Genomic DNA, 23,648 nt, shown 5'->3' on the forward strand with positions numbered 1-23,648 from the left:
TTCGCATCCCTGTCTCTTCAGATTTGCTCTCACTGTACTTCTGCTTCTTTCGTCTTAATCTCTACCTCTGCATTTCATAAAAGGGTCTCTTTCTCTTTTCTCCTTCTCCTTTTCTTGATCTTCTGAACTTGCCTCATATTGGCTAAAGAAATTCACAGCTAACCCAACAATCAAGCATACTAATGACCTCTTTTCTGCCTTCCCCTCCCAGATTCTTTAGCCTGTGACCTTCAACTGTTTGACCAATTATTCGCTGGTGAATTAACTTTGTGACCTCTTCAAGCTGCTCCCCTTACAACTTGAATCCTTTATTCTCCTAAACCTCTCCACAGCCTTTGACAGCCGTCCATTTCGCCTCTTGACCCTCTGAAACAATGGCTTAATTGGGTCACCGCTTACTGGTCCCATACCTACTTCTCAATCTCCTCAAACAATAGCGCCTCCTCTGCCCCCACCACCCATTCCATTGGGTGGCTCTCAGAAATATGCCCACCCCACTTAATAGTACATGCTTTCTCTATAGGTACACATATCCTTTGGTTTCTCATACCCTCTGTTTGCTGGTGACGCCCACATCTTTTTCCTCACCAAGTGCCTCTCCACTTTTCATTTGTGGGTATTTGCTGTGTTGCCTGATACCCAACTCTAACTTAAGTGATCATGCTTCCAGCCTCCCACCGACACCCTTAAGACCCTTACATGTTTCCTTTCCCCCCAGATCTTCACACATCGTTCCCCATGCCTTGTAAGGTTGAGTCCTCTTTGACAGAGACCTCTGTTGTAATGATGATATGGTAAGCCAGGTATGACACAGGAGGCCAGTGGTATATCATGAAAGACTTGATTCTTAGATAATTAGTTGGTCACTAGTAAGCCAGTATAAGATTAAGACGGACACCCACAGCCCACCTCATTCATATACCGCTCAGCCCCCACCGAATACCTCTCGGAACATTCATTCAAAGCACTCCCCAAACATTCTCTGATATGCACACAACATACACCAACATTATATCTCTTGCTCTATGTGGACTGCAGGAGAGGCAAAGAGCACCCAACAGTCTAATTCTTGAGTAATTAATTACTTATAATGTGGCTGCCAGGCTCATCCTCCTAAAGACTTCTACAATCTTCCTACATCTCACCACTAAGACATCAATCTTTACCCTTATCGTTGGCAAACCAGATTACTGCTCTAGCCTTTTCATGAGAAACCACCTCTATTCCTTTGCCCCTCTTAACGAGGCACTGATCCTTTCCACCTGGGCCCTCTACAAACTCTCTTAACCCATGTCCATCTCTGCCTACTGTCTCAACGAGTCGTGGCTCTCTATGTAAAACCTTTTCCTCCTTTAAATTGCTTCTTCTGGTCTTCAAATCTATTTATGGGCCTGACCGCTGGTCTCTGGCTTACACTATCTTCTGCAAATGTCCTTTCGTTCTTTATGTTCCCACAACCTTTCCACCCCTCTTTCCAACGTGCTCTTCCTCCCATTTCCATTGGTTTACTCTCCAACCTTCCCAGCTCTGTAAATCAGTACCCCGTGGCGATGCAAGTGTAATCGCCCAGTGACAGAATTCAAGGTTGCACTAAAACGGCATCTCATATTTTTCAAAGGTGCTCAGATGGAGTGCATGGACATGACTCCTCTTTGAACATCAACACGATCGGTTACTGCAGCTGCTGAAAGTACTGTAAATTGGTTATTGATGGATACTCTGTAGAATTATTACTATACTGACCCAATTTCATGTCCTCATCCACCACCCTCTATCAGGTTATCATATCCTTTACTTCCTTGATCTTTCTCTTATGACTTATCGTAAAGCAACCACAAATGGGACTGCTCCTCCCATCATATACCATAAGAAACATTCTCGCTTCCCTTTCATCGCACCCCAACCTTTCATTCTTGCACTCCATATTCTCTTCCAGCTCCCATCTATCCTTCTGTCTGTCTTCTTGTGAAACTTACTCGTTCACTCACGTGTACATACCTTTCACATCTTTATCACTCGCTCTTCTGAGTTTCCTTCTTTATTTTTTTAAGCTCCTAGTCAGTATTATCGTCTCTATTTCTCATTTCCGTTTCTAATTCTTTCTCTTTCACTTCTACTCTTCCCCCTTCTGAGCCTTTCAGATCGCTCTGGGAGTTACACGCTCACTGCTCAAATAATTGTCTACCTCCCTGCCCCTCCACAGATACGTTTCAATCTCATCCATCCTTTCTATAGATGGTAAATGGTCATCAAACAGAGTAAGGATAAATGCTATAAAACAGCAAGAAACAGTGATATGAGGAAATCAAGTAATTTGTAATCTTCCATCCCTTTCCTCACTTTCTTAATTTTTGATGTCCGTTCTCCCTCGTCTTCTTTCCTTCGTCCTCCTTTTCAGCTCCCTTTTAGTCGTTTTTCCCATTGGTGTCACTTCAGTGACACATAGCTGAACACATACTATTGATATCGAACAGCAGTCTCACAGTGCCCTATAGGGAATTGGTCGAAGGGCTGTCCCACTAGGCCAGTGGGGGGCGTTTTTGGGACCACCGTGTGTGGCCGTTACTTCACTGTACAGATAAATGGTAGTTTGGACCAATGCTGCCAAATGTGTTTTAGAATGCTCTATTTGCAAAACATTTGACCAAAAACTCCCCCTTGGGTAATACTAAAAAAAAGTTCTCAAGAACAGTAACACTTTGACATTTTTTGTCATGGGGCACTTTTTTGTCTGGACCGGATGGTGGGAGATTGTGAAAGTGCACAAATGCACATCTTGCCTTTGTGATGTAATTATTTCCTTCCTTTGTATCTTTCTGGCCTTTTGATTTGCTGAAAGGGGAACATTTGGCACAGAGTTAGAATTGTTTGCCCCTTTTCTCAGTTTAAGAGTTCGGTTGACATGACTTTTGTGTTTAAAGTTTGTGGCTGTTTTATGATCTTTCTTAAATGGTGTGAACTTAATTGCTGCCCTTAAGTCCTGCCATTAAATGTGTGGGTCATATAACAACCAAACCCTGTTTGCTTTGCCAGTGCACCTTTGTGCGGGGAGGGCAAGGAAGCAACCCTCCAGAGGTGGCAATTGAGCAAAGTGGGCCTGACTGGGAGCTGGCAGGAGCATTGAGTCAAGCGGACCTGAAGAGCTTTATGATTGAGATGCGTGCTACGCTTGGGAAACTTGACCAGAAGATTGACTCTCTATTCGCCTGAAGAGCTTGCAGCATAAAATTGAGCTTCTCTGTGGGCGTATGGGCAAGACGTAGACCCTAATTGGGCTGACTGAAGATGCAGTGCGAACCTTGGATTATAATGCGCGGTTGGAGATGGACACGAAAGCAGTCCAGGAAGAAGGACCTAGAATCCAGGTCCCGCCGCCGTAATATATTCAAATAGTGCGGCTCCAGGAGTAGGCAGAGAGGGGCCAAGTTGAGTTATTCCTGGAAAAGCAATGACCAGAGTTGCTGGATCACCCTGTGTTTTCAGACCGCTTCTTGATTGAAAGGGCGCATCACACTCCTGGTCCATGCCTGTGCCTGCCTGCTCATCTTGCACAGTGATTGTGAAAGTCCTAAATTACAGGGACAGAGACTTCATTCTGTAGGCGGCTAGGGAGAAAGTGGAGCTGCAATATGACAATGCAATGGTATCCATATAGCCAGACTTTAGCAGGCTGCTAGGCGTACATTTAGAGATGTGAAGCATGGACTGCAGGATAAACAAGTGAAATAACAAATGCTCTTGCCAGCGAAGCTAAAAATAATCTGGAAGGATAAGACTTTTTCACGGTAGTTTATTGACGCTATGTGAACTATTGGCTGGTGATAATGTAACTGCTAAGAATAGTTAGCCTGGTGTGCGTGCATAATGGGGCTATGGGGCCCTGCTGTTTCTATAGTGAGACTTGATCTTGTCTGATGTTCCCGGGCAGACTCTCGCTTGATGTGCCCCCGCAGAGCGAGTGGCGCTCATGGCTCGAATGGGCTGCAATGTGTTGTTCGGTTGGGGGGGAGGTTGGGTATTGCACTGGAGGTTGTGGGTTGTCCAGTGAGGCAGGCGGGTGGAGGAGTGGGGTGGGGGTCTCCCACTATGGAGGTTGGGGTGCAGGCCTTGCTAGTTTGTTTGATTTAGTTATATGAGGTGGTCTTCTGGTGTGGTGAAGTATTATGTACTCGAGTAAAGGGGGTCCACACTGGAATTGGGTGATTGAGAGGTAGCCATGGTAGGTAAAGGACTTGGTGGCACCGGGAAGATCACATTGTTATCCTGGAATGTTGGAAACTAAACCTGATTAAACAGCAGAAAATAGCATATCTAACGAGACTGTTCTGTTGTAATACTACAGGAAACGCACTTCACGCTGGTGGGCAATGATAGGTTTTGGAGAAGCAATGTACATCTGAAATGGTTCTCTTCTTACACCTCATACTCTCTAGGGTTTCTGATTATGGTGCAGAGTAGTGTTGGGTTTCAGCACCATAAACTGGTACAAGACTGGGAGGGGAATATGTTAGAGTGGCTGCGGTGACTTGCAGGGCACCGAATCGTGTTGGTGAATATGTATGCCCCCCAGTGTAGATGACCCTGGTTACTTCATGGGTATAGAAAAGAAACTGATGGATGGAGTTTGTGGATTACACCATGGTTGTAGTTGGGTATATGAACACTGTCACTGACCTTGTGTTGGATAGGCCCACGGCTAGGACTAGACCACTTACAGGGGTTGCTAAGGTGCTGTTGATGCTCTGTGATCTGCATGAGCTGGTGGATATCTGGAGAGAGACGTATGGTACACGGCGAGAATATTCAATTTGCGCATCAGTGCACGACGCCCACTCAGATCGATCAATTGCTAATGTCTAAGAAGATAAGTAGCTCGGTTGGGGGCTGTAATATATGGCCGCATGCGTATTCAGACCCTTCCCCAGTGATGCTGGAGTTGCTGCTAACTAGTAGTAGGGGGTGTCAATTTAAACCAGTCTTCCTGAGGGATGGGGTATTTAACGCAGAGCTCCAGGAGGAAATTACATGTTTTGTGGAGCATAATGGTGGTCAGTGGATAGAAAGGCCACACTGTGGGAGATATACAAGGTTTATTTGAGGGGTATTTGCATAGCCAAGGAAAATGATGTCCAAGTCGTTGAGGGGCATGCTGGATAGGCTAGAAGATGAGCTGCAAGGACATGCAGCACAGTATGAGAAGTTTAAAGGAATAAGGAAGGATAAGATAGAAGTTTAGAGAGGCCACTAAAATACGGAGGCGAGAATCTTGGGACAAAAGGTGACTGTGCGTAGATATGGGACCGGGGGGCGGGGGGACTGGGCCTGGCCGCCGTCTTTCTTGGGCTATCTGTGCCGTTTAGTGAGGTGCTGGTGGAAGAGTTCTATGCAGCGGCCAGGCTCCCTTAACAAAGGCTTTTATGGAGTGTTACACGCAACTGTATTGGGGCATGGAGCCAGTTCATCAGGATGGGTAAAAAGAGTACCTGGAAAAGATAGAACTGGCCTGAATAGTGGAGGCGCATAGGGCGTCTTTGGATGCCCCATCTCAGAGACCGAGCTTGGAATCGCAGCAGACCTGACCGGTGGATGGCTCCAGGACCAGACGGTATAGCTATGGAGTATTACGAGGAGTTTTCTCAAACGGTCGCCCCTTTGCTTGTCAGATTGCATCAGGAGGCACACATGGACTGGGTATTGTATTGCCACCCACGATGCGTGAGGCGATTATCACGTTGGTGCCCAAGCTGGGAAAGGATGTGCGGCTGTGCACTTCGTATAGGCAGCTGTCGCTTCTGAATGCAGACTATAAAATAATTTCCACAGTGCTATCCCCATTGATGGTTAAACTGGTGTTGTTCAGATCAATGTGGCTTTATTCAATCTGTGCAGGTTATTTGCAGTCCTCTCCCAAATAGAACCTTCAGCCCGGGCAGTAGCTATGCTGCTCGACACAGAGAAAGCATTTGATGGCTTTATCTGCGGTTTTTTGTTCAATGTCAGGGAGCGTATGGGAATGGGTCAGAATATGCTGTCTTGGATCACATATACTGGGCCAGGGTCGAGGCTGCTGATCAGCGGGGAGGTTTCGAACTGTTTAGTCTACACTGTATGGAACTCGGCAGTGGTTCACCCCTGTCACCTTTTTGTTATTTGCATTGGCCATAGAGCCGCTGGCGTGCGTGTTGAGAGCAGCGCATATTCAGCGTGGACTGTGCTTTTATACGCAGAGGGTTATAGTGTCGCTGTATGCTGATAAACCTGCTCATATGTATCCGACCCGTAGAGTAATTCTGATTCAATAGTGGGTGCAGTGTTGGAATTCGGGAACTTGTCGGGCTTCGCATTAACTGGTCGAAGTCTGTGCTGCTACTATACTGTGCATGGGCGCACAAGATAGGGGTTTAAGTGGTGCCAGGAAGGGGTGCGCTGCTTGGGAGTCAAGGTGTCGACTGATGCACGCAGACTTTGCAGATTTTATTTATTGATATAGTTGAATTAAATCAACTTTTCAATATACAAAACTTTACAATTAAAACAATCAAGGTTGAAAGAAGAATAACACAGTTGATAAACAATCAAGAAAACAAGATAACAAGATTGAGGAGACAAACATAATCTGAGATGTGGCTCAATAGGTTAATTTTACAGCATGCAGGAAATTTACCATTGCAATTTGCAACAAAACATTTGTAGTGCACAACATTGTCAAATGTTGGTTACCCGCTATATATACCATCTTGGCACAAAGTTATGACTGGTTTTGAAATGTAGTCGGATAGAAATTTCAAGATGTTGTTCTCGTTGGTTGCCAATAAACATTTGAGAAATAATGGACAAACCTTCCACTGATATTGTGCATGTAAAGAGGTTAAACCTAATTCGTAGCGTAACCAAAGCCCTGGAATACATTGGGGAAGATGGAGAATCACTTTCCAAACTTGCCTTCAAGGTTATCTGAGACTTTTGACGACCAAGGTGGTTGAGATTCGAGACCATTTAAAATACAGGGAGTGGCTTTCTGCTTCCAGTAAATGACAGCTGGCTTCATGGTGAAGACACCATAACGATGTGATATAACATTATTCTGTGAGATGGGCGAGTCCAATTTTTGCTTTACAACATCTAAGTGGCCAGAAACTGAGGCATCACCATCGAATATCATTCCCAGATAAATATAGTTTGGTACTGTCACCAAATTAATTTGATTGCCCATATAGATTTATTTCTGGACAAATTGTTCGGTTTGTAAATGACAATTTCAGTTTTGGTGGTGTTAATTCACAATTCATTCTTCTCTATATAGATGTTAAATGCATCAAGTAGGTTCCGTAGGCCACTCGGGGTTTTCGAAATCAACACCAAGTCGTCGGGTCTGGATCTTAATATTGTTTAGTTTGGGTGAATCTGATGATGTTGCCTCAAAGACCTGCCGTACATCATGCATGAAATAGTTAAAGATCGTGGAGGCGAGTAGACGGCCTTGTTTAAGGCCACATGCAGTAGGAATTGCCATGGACAACAACCCTAGTAAGGTCAATCTGATACGGATCGATGTTTCACATTGTAAAGATTGGATAATTTGGAACAATGTATGAGGACAGTTGTCTCTTTTGATCTTAGAAAACAATAGAGGACGAGAGATGGCATCAAACGCTGTATGAAGATCGACAAAGTAAATTGCCTGTTTTAATGCCTGTGCTTGAAATATGACTGCATGAAGGCGAAACAGGTTAATGTTCGTGCCCATACCTGCTAAAAAGCCCATCTGAAAAGGATCTCTTTTGTGGGTAGCTTTTGTCCAGATGTTAAAGTCACAGAGGATTAATTTGGCAAAAAGCTTCCCCGGCGCGTCTAGCAGCGCAATTGGCCTATAGTTGTGGGGAAGAGTCCGGTCGCCTTTTTTATGGATGGGCATGATTATAGAGGTTTTCCATGAAAGAGGGATGCAGCGTGAAGCAATAATCTGTTGAAATAGATCATTCAAGATTTTTGCCCACATGGGGGGATTGAATTTAAACATAAAGTTGCTAAAACCATCAGGGCCCATGGCTCTAGAGGGACTAATATTCTTGATGTGTTCCTCTAGAATGTTCGAAGAGCATTCCACCACCCATTTTCCCTTCCCTCTTGTCTATAAGCACAGTTGGAGAAACTAGGATCCGCATATAAGTTGGTGTAATGCTGGATCCACTGTGCCTCGGTGACATTATGAACCTGCATTAGAGGTTGAATCTGTTGGGCACACTGATTAAATACGGCCCATGTTTCAGCTGTGTTTTTGTTTGCTATTAATTTGAGCATGTGTTCACTGTCATGCTGCAGGATTTGGGCTTGATGTTGTCGCATCTAGTTACAGTATCTACATTTTGCAGTTCTCAACTGTTGATTCTGAGAAGGCTCGTTTAATTTGCAAATGATTTTCTTTTTCACGTTGGTATTCATTCTTTCTGGCTTTAACTAGAGGATTGAAAGAATGTCTATGAAAAGTGCCTCAGTGACTATTGGTTTTCATAGGATTCTTAAGAGATCAAAAGGCTTGTATACTGGGTTAGAGACTTGTTATTACTGATCATCAAATCAGAAAAGACTAATAGATTAGTATCAGACCAGCGAAAGTGGGATTTAGCATTACTGACAATAAGGTTCTGCGGAAAAAATATTTTGTTGGATGGTACACAAAACCAATTGAATTTTAATGCTAACAGGTTATGGTCACTATGCAGTTGGGGGATAACTTCAAAAGACTGGATATGACCACTCAAGTTAGTGCGAGTATACATATAATGAATAATGCTACATGTGGTGTTCCTTCGCCACGTTGGCCGAGCCGGAATGTCACCTCGTATGGAGCCATTGACCATGTGGAAATTGCGTTATAACCTAAAAGAAGACCAGCCCTTTACCTTTGCAATGTTGTTTTTGCCCCAGGATGCAAGCAGTTGAGATTAAGGTCTCCAACAATGATTGTATCTGTGACTTCAGGGGCAACAACAACAAGGTCAAGAAGCCTAGTCAAGCCGGCATAGAAGGCAGCATCTGTTAACCCAAGGGGGTTGCGATAGATGTTAATCAGTGCTAACACATGAGGTGGATGTAAAATGTTCACAAGCTGCAAATAGGCTGACACAGAATCCCAAGGCAGAACAGAAATACCCTTTGACATATTGACCCCCACTAGGAGGCCCGAGGAAGGACGACCCTTGATTCCTGCGATGGCTGGCAATAATGCAATCTCATAATTATTCCACACAGGTGATTGTATAAGCCAGGTTTCCTGTAATGCTTTGACATCATATTCCTCAGGGAATCCGGAAATGGAAACTTGCAGGTGTGAATGGCCTTGTGTATTGTAGCTCACAATCGTAACGTGGCATTCTGTAGGTTTTACTAATGGTTACGACATGTAAGGATAATCGGGATAAGATGGTTTCGTGATTACATCATTATTAGAAGTATTGGGAGCTAGTTGTTTTAGATCATTTCTTACATGCATACGCGCTGGGTCTTGAGCTAATAGAAAACCCATGTGGAACAGCTGCATTTTTGATTTCCAAATGGTATTTAAAACAATCCCTGAGGGAATCCACAGACGCACCACAGAACAAGTGAAATCAGAAGTGAACTCAATTTGTTCAAGATCACTGGAAGAGATATCTTCTAATTCAACTAGCTCTGAGAAGATGTTGAGCACACTGCGTCTGTTAAGGTCATAAGTGCCGAAATTATCTCCTCGCCATTTTAAAATTAGAGAATGGCATTTCAGGGAAATTGAGGCATGATGTCTAGATACCATCACAGGGGCACCTTGTGGGTTAAAATTGGTGATTGGCTCATTGGGTTTTCGAGAGGGCTGATAGGCCTCCATGAACCGGAGGGGAAGGGGATGATCAATGCTGCTGAGCGGAGGTAGATGTTGTGAACCACCTACATTCAGGGGGGCAGCACTTGGCAGAAGCCATTTGAGTAGTTGAGAATCCAGCTCACTGGGCATTTGGATCGGGGCAGCAACAGATGGCTGATCACGTAGCGCTAAATAAGAGTCTACCGCCTTGCGTATTTGGTCGGTTGCAAGGTCACGAGCCTCATTTGTGTTTGTTTTAGAAGCAGAGGCAGGAATGTTATTTTTGCGTACCAGCACAGATGTGTTTTTGGCATGCTCGGCTGCCTTCTGTGAGTCTGTATTGTCCAGTTCTCGAATTAATGCATCTAGCGGTGGATAAGGCGTGCGCAGAGTGGGAACAACTACTGCGGGCACCACCAGATCTTGCAGCAAAGTAGTAGACTCTTTTGGGTCTTTTGGCAAAGTAGCCAGAGTTTCTTTATTTCTTCAGTAGACTTATTTTGGGCTGATCTAGGTTTCAACATATGAAAAAAGGATTTCATAGTTTGTTTAGAAAGTCTCAAAGTAATGTGATTTTTGATCTTTTTGGTTAATGTGCGGGACCCCTTGGAACTTCTTTTGACTGGAGCAGTTGGAATTGAAGTTGGGGCCACAGCCTCTGTGGGACTTGGGCCGGCAAAGGGGGTGGGGATGAAGAAGGTACATTGGAGACTGGCATTGGTGGGAGACTAATCCAAGACTCGGGAGACGATGTAACACCGGCATCAACTTCGATCGCCACCTCTGGGGTGATGACATCTTTAAATACTGGTAGGGCCGGAGCATGTGGTGATAATTGAAATGTTATCCACCGGAACACAATCTAGATTGGTAACTTCTTGGGGAATTGACTCAGAGTGCCGCACTAGAGTTTCGAGGAGGGACAATACATGTTGAAGTTGGGTTGATTGATAAGCAATTTTTGCATCTAACCCTTCATATAACTTGAAGAGGCTCTGTAAATTAAGATGCATAGCGGCCAAGGTCACATCAAGCATGGGAGGGGGGCAAGGGGATAACAGGGGTCGAAAGAACTGATACATCAGGTGCTGAGGCACAAGGTCTTCGTGGAGTGGGGAACACAAAAGATACTGTCGGGGAACCTGTAGTGGACGCAGAATCTGGCTCACTTTTCTGGGCGCCCGCCGAGTCAATAAACCTAGAAGTTGGAGACTCGCATTGGCTCGCATATAAGGAAAGATCTGGATCAGAACAAGGAGAGGAGGCTTGAGGCACCGCAGTGTTCACGGGCCCTCTCGTCGGATGCGAAAAAAGGGGGAGGAAGGTGTGAAACATAGTGTTATCTGAGAGAGAAAGAGCAGAAAAGTTTGAGCTGCGCCCAGGTGGCGGGAGAGCCGTTAGGGCCGATGGAAGGAGCACCCTTGGTGCGATTGGTGTACCGTCACTTGAAATTAACAAGGCTGGCCTGGACAATCCCTACATGGCAGACGCCAAATTCACTGGAGTCAATGTAATAGACTTATGAGACGCGCCTAAGGCGCGTGAAAGCTGGGTAATCGTACCATTTTGGTGAGCATTTAAAGTTACCGGCATACCAGTTTTCAAAGAGTACCCCATAAGAGCGTATTTAAAATGACCTGGAGAGGAAAAAACAGTTAGTACACAAAGCAATTAGAATTAGAATATAGGGATATGGTTTACCAATCACTCGGGCAGAAAGGAATAAAGCAGTTAAGGATAATCTGTCACCTCGTCCGCTGGCCGCGCAGCCAAGCAGTACTTAACCAGTACTTGCTCCAAGTGCGCGCGTGTGGCTTTTATATTGAATTGACCAATCTGGTTGTAAAGGAGGTGGAGCCCTGAGAAGAAAAGTCAAAATCAAAAGAAAGTCCAAACAAAGTCCAGGGACAAGAAGTCCAAACACAATCCAAATTCGTCACCTTCTTAAAGGGCTCAAGCTTCTCCAATTCAAACACTGGAAGCACGAAGGAGCCAACGGGCAGGGAGACACCAAGACAGCTAAGCAGTACTTAACCAGTACTTGCTCCAAGTGCGCGCGTGAGTGCCTAGGCAGATTAGGCCACTACAGTGCAGATGGGCTTTAATAGAATCAATGGGATCAGGTGCTCCTTTGATCCGGCCCTGCGCACCTGCGTAGGAGCTGGCTTTATTAGGGGTTATTAGGGGTTGTTAGAGTAGCGGACCTGTTTGTTGCTTACCGTGGATGTGCTTAGAAGCCTTGAGGGCACAACTCTGGGTGCGATGATGGCTTACCCTAGAGTGAAAGAGTACAAAGCAGTCATGGTTACGTTCCTACAGATGCTGCAGGTTTCCAAGGCGATGCAATATATGGAGGGGGGCAGCCCTGGCATGGAACAGTATCTCTAAGGTTTACGCCAGGAGTGCAGGGTTGGCTGACAGCTACTAAGTGAGAGCGCAGCGTAGGTGGAGGACGCGCTGGGGCGCAAGATAGGGGATGAGGATTAGCAATATGTTTGCAAGCAATTTAGGAAGGTCTCTATGAACTATAAGAACAAGCTGCTTTATTTCAAATGTTTACACCAAGCATACGTTACACCGTAACCAATTAAGATATGACCCAACGTCACCGGGTGCTTGCCCGCGGTGTAAAATGCAGGATGTTGGTTTCATGCACATGGCTTGGGAATGCAGGAAGGTGGAATCCTTTTGGGGGGAAATACGAGCTACAGCGAGTGAGATGATAGGGTCTGAGCTACAGCTGAGCCAGGAGATTGCATTGTTGGGACTTAATCGGGGTATACAAAAAAAGGTTGCACACACTGGTGGGGGTGGCCCTTCTGATTGCTAAGAGATGTTTGGCGATGCACTAGTAGGATCTCCGGGATTGGCTGAATGGCGGTATCCCTCAGGAGAATACGTATATGGAATTGGCGATGCTAGCCTCACACCCTAAAGATTACTGCGGACCCCCTTAGGAATTTCTTCGGTTGCACAGTGTTGCATCAGAAAGGGGAGATGGCGCTGGCCAGAGGTGAGGTATGGTGGGAAGTGTGGGTCGGCTGTGTCTGTCACTTTATTTGGGGTGGGAGGTGTAGGGGGTGCCTAAACGGGCTGGGCTGTATACTGGATACTGGAAGTAAGGGGGCCAGTTGATGATAGTCCTCGGGATCGATTCTTGGCAGTGGGTGAGGGTATTGTATTACGCATGACGTATATAAAAGTATGGTTGTATTCTGCAGTGGGGGGTTGGGTGGATGGGGGGGTGAATGAGTGTTAAAAAAGTTAATTGAAATCCTATGTTTGTGGGGCGAAGTTGTTCAAAGAGAAAGTCTTATATGACTGTATGGAAAACTGAAATAAATCAAAATAAAATGAAAGAAAAGAAATCCGGAAGTGGGTAAATGGAGTTGCAAATAGGATCCATGGCAGGAACGGCATGCACCAACGAAGTTCCCTTCGGGGGAGTGCTGCGAGGGCAACCAGTTCTTACGACCCAGTCCAGCCGCCAGCGTAGTAGAAAGATGTCCCTACACTGCAGTGAACAGAAATCTCTTTACTGTACCTATTTTTAATGTTATTTGTCAACAATTTCTAACTTGCAGGCACGTTTGGTAAATTTAAAGTAATTACTGTGTGGTGTGGGGTTCAGGTCAGCAGTCATGCATTAGGAGAGGCCATCTGAAAGCGTGCTGAAAAAAATCACCTTAGTTAAATTTGTCCTGCATACCTAATAATTGATTTGAATAGATGTATGTAAGTGCGTGTTCAGACTCCTATAAGCAATAGACTTGATGAAAAGATATATGTACACAGTGGCGAATTGGGAATTCTTTCTTTCACATCTATTACTAATATACGTGTCAGCAAACCTTTAACCTGTAGACCTTTTTGGAGGTTTTGAATTCATTACTGGGAATGTCTGGCCCAAGCTCTGCATCAATTCCTATCGATGTAAAATGAAATATTCAAAAGCAAACGCCAAAACGTGCAAATATTCTGGTTATTTTCTTTTGAATTCTGCTAGGTGCAGTGAGGGTAAGCAACTGCATGTCAAGGTAGAGGGGGTGCCACGCATGGTCCACGTCACTACTACAGTGGGTTGAAGCACGGATTACCTAGTCTGGACAGCCCTGGACCTCTAAACGCACCTGCTAGACCATGCCTGGCCCCACAGCTACCTTGCACCGCCGCTTTCCCCTTGCTTCAAGTTTTATTTCAAACGTATTGTGATGTGAAATTTGGACGAGGTAGTGGAGCTACGTTTGGATGCGCTGGAGCTAAGTTTGGATAATGAAACCGCTTGAAAGCTCACACTGAAAACAGAAATGTAAAAGTATGTTCTGCACCTGCAAGGCTATTCCTCATGTATGGTAATTTAGCAGGCAAATTATGGTATTAGTGGGGCAATTGCGACTGCATTTGCCCCAATAGATGCCAGTATCTGCGCATGTGGTTGTATAGTTTTGCGTCTAGCGACTAGACTTTGCATGTGATGACGGCATTGGGGCATTTGCGACTGCACCCATTTTCATTGGTCTGTGTGATCCGTTAGCGATGTCGCACTTATCCACATTGAATCTACATGCATAGGGAGACACTGCTTGTAGACGTCCCACACAGGAGAATCGGCAGGTGCATGAGAAAAACGCTGAACAACCTTTTTCATGGTTTTCTTCCGTTTCCACTAAGCCAAGAATGGAGGCCTAAGTGTCATTATCAAATCTACATCGTCTCATTAGCTCTGTCTAGACTGAATCTGTTCTGTGGAATACATTTGTAACTAAAGAAAATGGACCGTGGGGTCTTTTTTTGGCCAAAGATCACATGAGGTGCACCTTCGAGACCCATGAAAACCTCAGAATCCTATGCGTGAAGTTGGAAAGAACAATTGTGTGAGGTTTGATACCAAGGGAAGGATATGCCAAGATATTTCTTCCTGACTGCATGTTTTTCATTGTTTGCACCAAGAGTAAGAAAACCTTTCTGCTCCTTTTTTTCCCTCCGGAAAAGGAGACTATTAAGGGGAAAACAAAGACTTTCAAGAAACCTCTTTCAAGATTTTAAGGTACACCCTAATATACTACAGAGGAAGCTGAAGATATGCACACAGATTTAACCTAAAAGTACATGGAGCGTTTGGTTCTGGATTTTTTTCCCCCCATTTAATCGAAAAATCCACCTTGGCCTACATTGATGTAATGTATTGGAAAAAAAAAAAAACACAATGGAATACTTGTGTACTGTTGATACAATTTGCTGTGTGGATAGTACAATAGTGCTGAAAATGCCCCAAAGAGCCCTATGGACTCTGGAAAAAAAATGGGGAGTTGCAGTAACGCTATTTGTGTTGGGCAATAGCCCCACAGATTTGGCGCCAGGATACCGGCCAACTTGTGATGGGGCACCTATTCTATTTCAGAGCCTAAGTTACTCAACAACGCATTTACAAGTGGGTACTTTTAACACTTGTTATATATTCCAAAACCTAAACCTTCTCGTCAAACTCCTTCCCTAAATCTTGAGATGTACAGGTTTAGCGCAAGTTAAGGCAGGAGGGTAAGTGTGCACAAGTCCTAGTTGCAGTGTGATGTACGTCTAGTCTCAGGCATCCTAGCTAAGGCAGGTGCATATCAGTGGTCAGTAAGAATGTCCTGATAATGACTGACATTACAGTGGCCATGCACTACCTCAACAAGAGAGGAGACGTAGGGTCACTACCACTGTGCAGAGAGGCAATGCAGCTCTGGTATTTGCCTATTCAAGAAGGAATCTCCCTCTCGGCAGTTCACCTGGCCGGGGAGGAAAACACTGTGGCGGATGCTCTGAGCAGGCAGAGCACAGTCTCCCACGAGTGGGAACTAGCTCAGGAAGTCCTTCAAGAGATGATCTCCCTTTAGGGAGCCCCTCAAGTGGATCTGTTCGCGACCGGTGTCAACCGGAAGTGCGAACTGCACTGCTGAAGGGAATTTCCTCAGAGGAGCTCTAGGAGACGCATGCGTGGTTGATTGGGAATTCCCACTGCTGTACACGTTTCCTCCGGTGCACGTCATTTCCCAAGTAATCGGGAGGCGAAGGAGGTTCGGGAACCGCATGATCCTCATTGCCCTGGATTGGGCCAGCAGAACGTGGTACCCGGACCTTCTGGATATGTCCATCTGTCCTCTGATACGTCTTCCACAAAGGGAGAATCTTCTCTCGCGAGAGGAGGGGTCGGGTTCTCCATCTGCAGGTCAACACTCTCAACGTTGGTTTCTGAAAGGTTGAGGTACAAGGATTGGGACCTCCCAGAAGACGTGAAGGAGGTGTTGCTTTCGGCCAGGCCGCCAGCGACAAAGTCTCTGTACCGTTGATGTTGGAATACATTTTGTGACGACTGCAGAAAGCAGAATGTTGATCCTTTTTTAGTGTAAGACACCAGATGTTCCATCCTTTCTGCTTTCATTGGCACACAAAGGTCTTCAGGTTGGTACCATTAAGGGTTACCTGGCAGCGCTTTCGGTTTTTAAGTGCTCTTCAGAACAATGTTCCTATTTTAAGATCCCTCTGGTCACTCAGTTTCTGAAAGGGCTCACAAATGTGTTCCCGCCTTCTGCGTTTCAGGCTCCATTGTGGGACATCAATCCAGTTCTAAATTGTCTGATGGGTGCTCCTTTCGAACCCTTGCACTCATGTCCATTGAGGGTGTTGACCTTTAAGACTATACTGTTGCTCTTACATCTGCAAGAAAAGTGAGCGAGTTGCAAGTGCTTTATTCCAATCCACCCTTTACTATATTCCACAAGGACAGGGTTGTTTTGAGGGTAAAACCCTCCTTCCCTGCGGTGGTTTCGGACTTTCACCTATGGCAGAAAATGGTGCTACCAGCATTCTATCCTCCGCATCCTAGCAAGGAGGAGGAAAGGCTACATTGGTTGGACCATAGGAGAGTGCTGAGCTTTTATATTTCCAGGACGACCAAATTAAGAGTGCACGACCAGCTCTTTGTTGGGTAGACCGGACACAGACTGGGCCAAACAAACCTTGTCTAGGTGGAACATCCTCACTATTTCTGAATGATACAGGCTGGCAGGCAAAGACCCTAACGGTGGTTTGCGTGCCCATTCCACCAGGGGCATGGCCACTTCGACTGCCCTGCAGAGAGGGGTCCCTGTTAAGAACATCTGTGATGCGGCAAAGTGGTCATCTATACACATGTTTACTAGGCATTACTCTCTGGATACTTCCCACACTCAGGATGTTGATTTATTCTGCCCAAGTTCTGCATGTCTAAATTCTTCTCCCTCCTCCTATCATGGATACTGCTTTGGGAGTCTGTCAAAGATGAGCAATACGTTGGATGACAATCCATTCGAAGAACAAGTTACTTACCCCTTGTAACGTTCTTTCGACTGGATGTTCCTCCAACGTATTCTTCATCGCCCTCCCAACTTACCCCTCTGTAGAATTTCCCATGCTATTGCAGCTTTTGTTCCTACAAGGCTAAGTACTGTCATGCCCGTATTTATGGGTGCTTCTAATGCACAAGGAGGAAAAACAGAAATGAGGCCAACAGGTGCCGTGCGTGCTACTTATGACATTGGAAGACGTCGCCCTTGACTGAGGCCTTCGAGGGACATCGATTCCATGCCATCGATGTAGGGTGTCCTCTGATGGAAGCCTTTCCGAAGCAGCCGAAGCTGGGCATTACATGTCAAAGATGAGGAATACGTTGGAGGAACATCCAGTCGAAAGAACATTACATGGGGTAAGTAACTTGTTCATCTCCCCAGCACTCCACATAAGGTGGTGTGCTGGCTCACTATATAAAATTTAAAGGGGACATGAATCCCACGTTACCCCTTGGGAACAGTAGTTCACCCAAGTACATTAAAGAGAAATTACAAAGGTAAGCCCTGAGGGGCTACCCAGCCTAAGCTAAAACGGTATACATCGAAACACACTATGGAGAGACATAAAAAGGTCACGCATAAAAAGAGTAAGCGACTAGGTGAGGGGGGGGGAGATGTCACTTCACCTAGGGACAAGGACAAATAATGACCCAAGCCCAAGCAAAATGTTCTGAGATTGACACATGGTAGGAAGATTATTCACTTTTTTATTTTTATTTAAAGCATTCAGCGTAAAAAAATACAAACTTTTGCTTATATAAAAACATTTTTTCCCTCATCCACATACACAAGCCAAACCTATTATTTTCTTTCTTTCTTAGTTCTACATCAGATTGGATCCAGGTTTGGCATTCACATTTATTAAAATGTTACCCAACCATGGGTACTGCACATGTACGCACTGGCACTTGGGGTTGGGAGAGACAGGGCAGGAGTTTGGGTGCTGCCAACTGCCACTGTCGTCCCCTGGAGACTGGCTTTGGATTTCGCCTAGGTAGGCCTCCCACATCAGGCGGAGGGGGGGGGGGGGTCCCATCCCCTCTTCACAACGTTACAGTACTGACGTTGTCAACAGTCCAGTCTTTTTCTGATGCATAGTAACCACATCATTGGCTTTCATTATTGTAGGAAAAAGTCCTGCAGTTATCAGTTTGATTATAAAATTAATACTCTGTGACAGAGGTCATGGCACCAATGGGAGGTAGGGGGAAAAGTGACGCCCCCAATGAGTAACTGTAGGGCTAATTTTTGCGGCTATTTAATAATGTGTTACTGTTTTAATTCATTCTGTCTTTTAAAATAAGACGATAATTTTGATTTTAACCAATTGATCGAGTTCTCACTGCATAGGCCCATCATTCTTATTGTTGCTTTGAATCTTTGATATGAAGGTCTTGCTGAATGCAAAGGTGCTCGTGACTGAGACGAGCATTCTCTAAATTGTCATTGCCTGTCATCGCAAATGTTTTAAGATCTCGCTGCATTGCCTTGGGCCCTCATTCATTACTATTAGCAAGGTATGTTCTTTGAGATCTTGCTGCTTTGGGTCCTCCGTCGTTAAGACGTCTTTCTATTGGCACCACTCTGTGTATTTCTTTCCTGGGACACAATTCCATTCCCTACTAGAACTGGATAGTGAGTGTTTGAAGACTGTGCCTTTTTTTCTGAAAAGGTAGTTGCGTGTTCTGATAGTCTTTTGGGCTACCCTGGGCAGTGGCATAGTGGAAGATAACATTATACAAATCTGTATAGATGCGGGTCCACAGATTCATTCACATATAAAGTTTGTAAGATGTTGGAAAAAAAAGACATAGCTAATGTGCGCAACATAAAGTCCTGGACCTGTTAACCTTCTGATTTGCACTCGCAGCAGTGACTCCGCTTTTAGTAGTTAATAAAACACTCTCCTGCCTCTCAATTTAAGGATTTTGTTTTTGATTGTGCATGCCCGTGTTTTGTCATCTTGGTAAAACTGTCAACCAATCTGATGCAAGTAACCAAGTCTCACCCTTCTTTCTCATTCCTTGTTTTCAGGATTCCGTTCAAGCTTGGGCAGCCCAAGAAGCAGATTGTGCCTAAAAATGTGAGTACTTGCCTGTGGTGGGTTGATTCTCTGCTCTTGGTGGCCCCTCTGTTTTGGCGAGTGTCCCTGGCCTGCTCTGCGAGTACTGAGGCGTCCTGTGCTAGATGGTCTCTGATATGGATGTGATCCTTCTATTGGCCGTGTGGTGGGATGCTTATTGCAATGTCTCACTTGGGTGGCATCCATGCCTTGCTTGACAGTATGGCAGATGGGAGGTGTGCAGGATTACACATGAGTGTTTCAAATTCCTGTGTTCCTTCTTTAGGAGATCTTATTCCGAGGGCCTCTCCGAAGCTTGGTTATTTGCTTTAAGGGACCACAGTGTGAAGTACCCCTGAGATCTTTTGCTCACAGCTGCGTGTAGTGGTGACTGGGAGTCCCTGATATGGAGGGGTTGTTCTGGGTGTTAACTGTTTTTCCTGTACCCCAGTCGTTTTGTGGAAGTAAAAAAATGAGAACTAAATACTGTAATGGCAGTTCATTAAAGGGCTAAACCGTGGATGAAAAAGTAAAGTAATATAAAGGGTGCAGCTAGACACCCCAGCCCCTATCATATAACAAAAGCTTAAAAAAATATGCAGTTAATAATTAATTATTCTTCCCTTGGGCTTTATGCCAGAGTCCTCCCACGTCTTAGCTATTTAATAACATGCTATTACTTAATTTGATGGTACTCCATCACTTGTGTATAGGCGCGTTACAAATGCCATATCATATCCATGTATCAACCTCAGAAGGATTAAGGGCTGAGTTGCCCGTGTCCTGGGATTCAAACTGTATTCAAAGCGCTAACTGACTTTGTCTGAGCCGGGAGCTTAACTCATGAGCTGTCCACCCCAATTCAGAATTCATTTTTATGTCATCTCCTAATTGGAGATCTCTGGTGTGGTTTGTAATAATAACTAGCGCGCCGAATGTGTGTTGGTTTACTTGTTCCTATTTGCTGACACCAGTTTCTAAAGTGGTCCTTTCAGATTGAAATTGAATAGACCGAATGAGACTGGCTAGCTTGGAGTTTCTACTGCAGGCATTTGCACGATTAACCTTTGTGACTTATCCCAGCTTCAAAACCAATACCCTTATCCATTTGAATCCGAATTGGGAGTGTAGTAATGCATCCTGTATGTTAAGTGCTAAGAAACCTCTTTCAGTGTTTGTGCATTCTACAAGTATACTAGACTTCGTAACTTCTAACGTTCACACTTGGAAATGTGTTACTCTTACTCGTGAAATTCAAAGCATCCCGTTATACCTCTTTTTTTAAAAAACATGTTTTATTTCATTGGCTGAAGACTTCAACCTTTCAAAAAACAACTTTGTTACAACATATTTTAGACAATGACAAACAGAGGTACAATTACAGATTATTTACATAATTAAATCAGTTATCTTCAGTTATACAAAAACAGCATTATTATACAGAAAAGGGAAGTTTTTTTCAAACCAAAACTATGCCAATACAGCTAAAATATATAAAATGGTTAACATAGCATATTACATTTTACAAGATAATGTTAAAAGAAACCTAAACCACACGAATGTAAAATTCTCTTATGGCAAGAAAACATGTGGCAGAATTGTTTTTATGAACTGCATAAGTGCAATGTGAATAGCAGTTCGATTGCTCGTGATTAATATAGTCCAAATTTCAATGGAGGAACGATCACACGATAATTGTAGTAAATTGCGAAAATAAATTTCTCGCAAACTAGAGAGACTGAGGCAGTCGACTACGAAGTGAGCTAGTGTTTCCACTTGTTTACAGTTTTTACAGAACCGGCAAAATTGTTGATCTTTTGGAATTAATCCGCATCTAGCTAAGATTTGATTAGTCAGATGCAGATTTAGACATACTCTTAGCATTTCTGCACGGACAAAATGTGATGGAGACTTTGAGATAATTGGCCATTTGTTTAAACTTTTTAGGTGGAAAGATATTTAAATCAAAATCCACATAATTAGTACACAGTTGCTGCGTCAGAACCCAATCATGCCAATAAATGTTTTTCTTCGCTTTGTCTGGATTAGTTAGCAACTAATCAATTGAAATGTCAGCATCAACCAACAGCCTCAAGATAACTTTTACCCACAATTTAGGAAAAACATCATGAGATGAGCACAAATACATTGCCAGTGACCCCAGAATGTTCGTGTAGTTAAATCCGAGCAAGCATTTACGATAAACGTTACACAACTTCCACATAACCAATGCAGATAACGAAATCAAACCAAATTCGTGCCTTAATAAACAAATCGGAGTGCACAACGGTAAGCAGAAAACTGCTTTCCAAAATTTGCCTTCCAGGAGATCCCAGAAAGTTCTTGGACGAGGTGTGAAAGTCTCAGCTCCGTACGAAAGGATAGGGACAACCTTTTGGTTGAAAAAAGTGACTACATGAATTGATGTGAATTTTCCATATTTATACAGAATTATCTTTGCTTGCGACGTTAAAGTCAAAGTTTTTGCCCTTAGTGTATCTTCATAAATTTGATTTTTTACAGAGCCTGAGAAAGGAAGTCCTAGATATTTATAATTGGCTACAATTTTTAAGGGTGATTTCTGCAAAAACCACTGATAATTAGACATTTTTGTGTTCTTTTTTCTTTGACAGATCACCATCTGCGTTTTGCTCACGTTGATGGTTAGGTTGTTATTACCAACATAAAAATCCAATTTATTTAGTAGATCTTGCAGACCTTTTGGGGTTTGCGAAATTAAGACTAGATTGTCGGCATAGAGAAGCCATATGATGTTTTGGGACCCTAACTTGGGTGCATCAGAGATTGCTTCTTCGAAGGAAGTTCCAATATCTAATAAGAAAAGGTTAAATAAAGTTGACGCTAAGATGCACCCTTGTTTTAGGCCTCTTAATGTCTCAATGTTCGCAGACAGGGCACCCTCAAGAGACAATCTAACTTGCATAGTTGTTTTTGAGTGTAGCTTTTTAATTATGGTTAGCACTGAGGGTGGACAACCATACTATTGCAATTTCTGAAAAAGTAGCATTCTATCAACCGAATCAAACGCTAACCGAAAGTCTACGAATGCCATATACAGTGGTTGATTTAGTTCGGCATATTTCGACTTTAACATGTTTAGCGTGATTAAATTCACCGAAGTTCCTAAACCCGCCACAAAGCCGGTTTGAAACGGATCTTGTTTAAGGTCAGCTGCTGTCCATCTATTCAGTTCTTGTAATATGATGCCACTATATAATTTCCCCGGAGCATCTAATAGGGCTATGGGTCTGTAGTTCTCAGGCAGACACCGATCACCTTTTTTATGGATAGGGACAATTAAAGAGTGTTTCCAAGAGGCAGGAATCTCTTGCGTATCATTAATATGCTCATAAATTTGATACAGGATCGATGACCATAGTTCAGGATGCTGTTTGAAGATTTTATTAGACAGGCCATCAGGTCCCCGGGGCTCTGTAATGAGTTATTTTGTTGATGAAATACAATATATAGGCCTTCGAGATATTAATGTGAAATGGTTTGTGAGAGAATGCACTAGAGGTTTGCACAGAATTTGGCGGAAGCGCATACATTTTGGAGAAGTAACTGATCCATCTCTCTTCGGGAACACTCTGAATTTGGGACATTGTTTGCACCGGAGATAAAGCATCAGTTAAAACCTTCCAAATTTGAGCCGTGTTCCTGTTAAGACTGATTGTTAACATTAATTCACCATCTTGCTGGAGTAGTTTACTGCGGTGTTGTCACCGCCAATTTCTGTATGAGGTTTTAATTTTGGTTAGTGCTTCATATCTCATGCTCGATGGGAGCTTTAAGGCCTCTTTTTAGAAGTCGAATTTCTGTTTTTTTGTTTTGGGCTTCCCTATCAAACATGTGAGTGCGCTTAGGGGCCAGAGTTTTACGAGCCCTTTTGTCTGGAAAGTATTGCATAAGATCATAGTAAGGAGTAACAGTGAATAGTCAGCTGTCTCGCGAGTGGCGGAAGGCTGCTCGCAAGGAGTTGTCAAAATTATTAAGACTGGTTTCATTCCAGAGTATGCGGTTTAACTGATTGGAGACAGACATTTGGCCAGACAATGCCATAGTACGACACTTGGTGTGAGAAGCATCAACTAACCATTTGATAGAAAGAATACAATGGTCACTATTAACATTTGAGACCATATTAAAAGCTTTGATTTTGGAAAAAAGCCTGTCATCTTTGTAGATATAATTAATTGTGGCTTTTAGAGAACCTTGTTGCCATGTGTAATTAGAATCACCAATGTCCAGTCTACTCCCATTCAACATACAAAACCCTCTATTTGACATAAGTTGTTCCCACATTCGTTGTCTTGAATTTTCTATCAAAAACTTTTCATGGAGGCAGTGTAGA

At 43.9% G+C, this 23,648-nt stretch overlaps 1 protein-coding gene across 2 annotated transcripts in view; it reads left to right on the plus strand.

Moving 5' to 3' along the window:
• The window catches only part of BIN3 (bridging integrator 3), a 381,110-nt gene that overhangs the window by 92,161 nt on the left and 265,301 nt on the right, over positions 1–23,648 (plus strand). For both annotated transcript variants that reach the window (XM_069617695.1, XM_069617696.1), the window contains exon 2: positions 19,246–19,294. In XM_069617695.1, the coding sequence (XP_069473796.1) occupies positions 19,246–19,294 (49 nt within the window). The remainder of the gene's footprint in view (positions 1–19,245; positions 19,295–23,648) is intronic.

This window comes from Ambystoma mexicanum, chromosome 10 (genome assembly GCF_040938575.1).
Source record: "Ambystoma mexicanum isolate Mex_15411 chromosome 10, UKY_AmexF1_1, whole genome shotgun sequence".
Taxonomy (NCBI): domain Eukaryota; kingdom Metazoa; phylum Chordata; class Amphibia; order Caudata; family Ambystomatidae; genus Ambystoma; species Ambystoma mexicanum.